Source organism: Sinocyclocheilus anshuiensis, unplaced genomic scaffold, assembly GCF_001515605.1.
Source record: "Sinocyclocheilus anshuiensis isolate Anshui unplaced genomic scaffold, SAMN03320099.WGS_v1.1 scaffold338, whole genome shotgun sequence".
Lineage (NCBI taxonomy): Eukaryota > Metazoa > Chordata > Actinopteri > Cypriniformes > Cyprinidae > Sinocyclocheilus > Sinocyclocheilus anshuiensis.
Genome location: NW_015542339.1, coordinates 135,571 through 140,062, shown reverse-complemented (window position 1 = coordinate 140,062; position 4,492 = coordinate 135,571). Strand labels below are relative to the sequence as shown.

At 41.4% G+C, this 4,492-nt stretch overlaps 1 protein-coding gene across 1 annotated transcript in view; it reads left to right on the top strand.

Annotated features, from left to right (window-relative positions):
• Positions 1–478: 478 nt before the first annotated feature.
• Positions 479–4,492, top strand: part of LOC107691190 (alpha-2A adrenergic receptor-like) — a 14,536-nt gene continuing 10,522 nt past the window's right edge. The window contains exons 1-2 of the mRNA XM_016489687.1: positions 479–548; positions 1,124–1,705. Of these exons, the coding sequence (XP_016345173.1) occupies positions 1,238–1,705 (468 nt within the window). The 5' untranslated portion in view covers positions 479–548; positions 1,124–1,237. The remainder of the gene's footprint in view (positions 549–1,123; positions 1,706–4,492) is intronic.

Genomic DNA, 4,492 nt, shown 5'->3' with positions numbered 1-4,492 from the left:
ATAACCTTACAATGAACTACTGGTGTATTAAGTTATAAAAATAAGTCTAGTGTTAGTATGCTGTGTCTCAAGTCAGGTAAACACTAAAACAAGTAGTTTCATTGGTTTAAACCAGTCAGGTTTCCACTGCGCCTCGCTTGGCGGCTGCTAAGCAACGTCTGACGTTTCGAGAAAGTGGGCGTGGTTTGCGTAATTTAGACCGCGCGCACTCACACTCTCCTCAGTGTAGTGTTAAGCACTACCATAGAGAATGAATGGGAAAAGTTAAGGGAAGTTAAGCTCAACTATTTTCGGCTGCCGCGCGGGGCGTCTCTCTCACACGCACGCGCAGCGCGCACACGCGTAACATGATTACGCGCTATTAGCTCTGCGCGCGCGCAGCTGAGTGGAGCGCCGGCGACGAAGCGCGGTCTTCACACGCGCCGCCGAGGAGATGCGAGGAATTACTGGTGCGCTTTTTCTCGCGCCGAGCCAGAAGTCGCACTCTGAGGACCGTTTCTTGGATGGTTTAATAAGTTTGTGGGTCGTGTTAGGCTTTTTTCACTAAGGTAAGCTCCATTTCTGTCTTACCTTTTTGCTGTTAGTATAGTATTGTGGTATTTTTGAACAAAGTATGAGAAAGAAATTGACTATATGTGACCAGGACCACAAAACCAGTCATAAGGGTCTTTTTTTTTTTTTAAATTTGAGGTTTGTTAGGATAATATTTGGCTGAGATACAACTATTTGAAAATCTGGAATCTGAGGGTGCAAAAAACAAACAAAAATCAAAATACTGAGAAAATTGCCTTTAAAGTTGTCCAAATGAAGTTCTTAGCAATGCATATTACTAATCAAACATTAATTACAGTAGGAAATTTACAAAATATCTTCATGGAACATGATCTTTACTTAACATCCTAATGATTTTTGGCATAAAAGAAAAATCGATAATTTTGACCCATGCAATGTATTGTTGGCTATTGCTACAAATATACCCGTGCAACTTAAGACTGGTTTTGTGGTCCAGGGTCACATATTTTTTGATATTATGACTTACGTTTGCATCCAAAAATGATGTATTTATTTTAAATGCATTTTGACTTATTTCTTTAAATAATAATTTTCCTCCTTATTTTTTTAGATGCCAAAATGACCAAAAATTTCACTTTTGTCTTCAGTAATATGGAACAAATGAACTGCCATCAACCGAAAACATAATTTCCGTTGTGAAAGGAAGAGATTGTGATTCTCAACAATGGGGTGTGACAATTCGACCAATGGGACAGGTACGCCATACACCCTGCTGTTGGCCCTTCCTATGACCGTCCTGGTGGGGTTTCTCATCCTCCTCATTGTCTTTGGCAATGTGCTGGTGATAATCGCAGTGTTTACGAGCCGAGCTCTCCGGGCTCCCCAGAACCTGTTCCTGGTGTCTCTGGCCTCCGCTGATATATTGGTGGCCACTCTGGTGATGCCATTCTCGTTGGCGAATGAGCTGATGGGCTGCTGGGCCTTTGGGCAGGTTTGGTGTGAAATCTACCTGGCCTTGGACGTTCTCTTCTGCACGGCCTCGATCACTCATCTGTGCGCCATCAGTCTGGACAGATACTGGTCGATCACGCAAGCCATCGAGTACAACCTCAAGCGCACACCGCAACGAATCAAGCGCATTATTTTTATAGTTTGGATCATCGCCGCCGTGATCTCCTTCCCGCCTCTGATTGTTAGTCATGGAATCCCTGATGTCGGCCCCGCTGCAATTGGAGCGCTAAATAGGCTACCCTCAACGTGTTTATGCAGCGTTGAGCAGTGTAACCAATCACAGACATAATATCTGTTGATTTCTTGAACTCAATGGCCAATCAGAAACATTTTGTCAGAATTCACTCACTGCTGAAAGCGCCGCAGTTTTTAAGGCAGTTTAGAGAGCTTCATTGATTATAACGGAACTTTGTAAGATCGCGATGAACGAAGATGAGTGACGCTTTTAGTGATAAAGGGAACACTTTCTAGGGTATAATCAATTCAGAATTAGAATGAAACTTTTGTTTTTCGGACACATAGGCTACACCCTGCAAAGTTTCGGGAATGACATCCGCATATTTATGCGGGATTCCCTCTCGAAATAGCAGTGATTGGCAATGGACGGAACATTATATGTTGATTTAATTCTGGAACCGGTCCTGGCCAAACCTCCACAGACAGCGCGTCCCGAGCGAGATCTAGGCTAATTCACGGACCAACAGTGTGTGTCGGGACATATCAACCAGTCATTTAATTTCATTTCCAGTAACGGACGGTAGAAAGTTCAGCAATGAATGGTATGCGATTTATGACAGAATATAGTCCCACAACTGATCGTTCATTTTTTCCTCACGTGTCTCGCCTTTGGTAACGATTCAAAATGGAAACATTTCAAGTGACACGGGAAAAAGACACGGAAAACTTCAGTGAACATCAGAAAGGCAGCGTGCATATTTCTGGTTAAAAATTAAAGGCATATATATATATATAATTATTTTTATTTTTTTCCTTGCCCTCCGACTCGAGTCAAATGTCGCCCATGTCTGTCACCATAGATATAATGGATGGATCTTTAGTACCACAACACAAGGGATAGTTACAGTCCGCGACTAATAAACTGTGTGTCAAACAGACTGCTGGTTTAGCTGGAGAATTTGTAGAAATGCACAACAAAAGAGAGCTGAATATTCAGCAAGATATCAACAGAGTTTCTCCAGGTCAAGGTGAGGTCAGGCCTCTCGCTGTGCTGGTTTTTTTTCCCCCCTTGGGAGTGACCTGAGATATCCAGTTGTAGAGAGATGGAGCGAATGTCCAGTCCAATTGCTAAAATGGTTTAAAACAAAGGTCTTGAATGACATCTACAAACTACCTGTCACTGTGCGTTATTGCCATATCTGAAAAACCTAATCGTGATGTATGACTCATTTCGATATATTGGCTGTTTTCTGGTTGTGCTCTCAACGTGTTTAACCACTGAGGTCTGAAAAGAATTGTGTTTGCACACACAAAGAGAGAAAACACTCAAAAAATAAAGAATACAGACCCTTTTTTGTCTGTTATCATTCTAGAAGGGCAACTGAATAATTTGCGTATGAAAAGCAAAGCTTAATTTATAGGATCAGACTCTGAAAGAGTTGAAAGTGTCTTCACAGAAGCAAAAGTTGTGTTTACAGCAATGCTTTTAAAAATGGAAAGAAAATATTGACTGTGATAAACATCAAAATACACACAGTTTCAAAAGTATAACCACAAAACGAAGTAGTTTTATGTAGACAGATCGCTAACTGACCGCACCAACTGACACAAAAGGCTGCCCACTTAGACAAGAACAGCGATTGACTTGCAAATTGACCAGCCACAACTCATTTTGTTTGTCCATATGCGTTTATCTGATAATATTCCTTTAACTTTCTTATTTTGCACGTTAGAACTTTTCTGATAATCACATGTAATTGCTCAAATCCCTCAACTTTCGCATAGGTAGGCTAATGAACAAACGGCAAAAGTTGCTGTTATCTGTCAGCGATTATCTCGTCAATTTCAATTATTTTGCCCGTCTCCCAGTTCAGTCTCAGTTAACCGTTCACCTCAGAAATCCGCTCGATTATTTGCCTGTTTGCTCTGCATGTGATTTACGCATTTCATTTTTCCACCCCGAGTTCAAATTCAGGAATAGCATTTTACAAATAGCGTAACACACTGCCTGCGGTGAAGTTCCCCAGTGGCAGCAATACATTTATATGCTGGAGAGAATGTACCGAGACCTTCATAATTATGATGGATCATGATAATTTCATCTCGTATATAATCATCATTAAATCGTCAAGACAGCGGGGTGATTACGAAGTTTAAAATAAGGTTTTTATTACACGGACCTGTAGCGCCGGTTTCCGTACCCTTTTATGAACTGGCATAAAAGCATTAAATGGCAACGTTAAAGATACGGCAGCGCATTAGCTCCCACAGCGGCAGAGCTGCGCTGGAGATATATGACATGATATGAGCTGGCGGGAGGGGTGTGTGGGTCCTGCTGGCCGTCCTGAAGTGTGTGTGAGTGGGAGACCGCAGAGATGGACATTCAGTGGGAGAGTGCAGCAGGGGGTTGTATTGATGAGCTTCACTTCAAACGTGTGAATGAGAGGGAAGAGGGTGTTTTGGTCAACTTCGTTTGAAAAAATAAAAATCTTGTTAGGTAATTACATCAGCGCAGGTGAGGGCTGTGAGCACAACTGCTGCCAGCCAGGTTTTTCAATAGTTTGTCAAAGACAGGACTGCGAATCAGTTCATAAATCAATAAATATAAATAATAATACATTATTATTATTATCATCATCATCAGGGAAGGTTATGCTTTATGCCGCTCTTTAATGAACAGGCCATCCTAGTAAATAAATCTGGACAAAACAGTGCTTATGTCTATTACTTTTGTAACAAAATGTCTGATAAAAGTCTACACGTTTTATGATAATTTCCATGGTGTTTATTA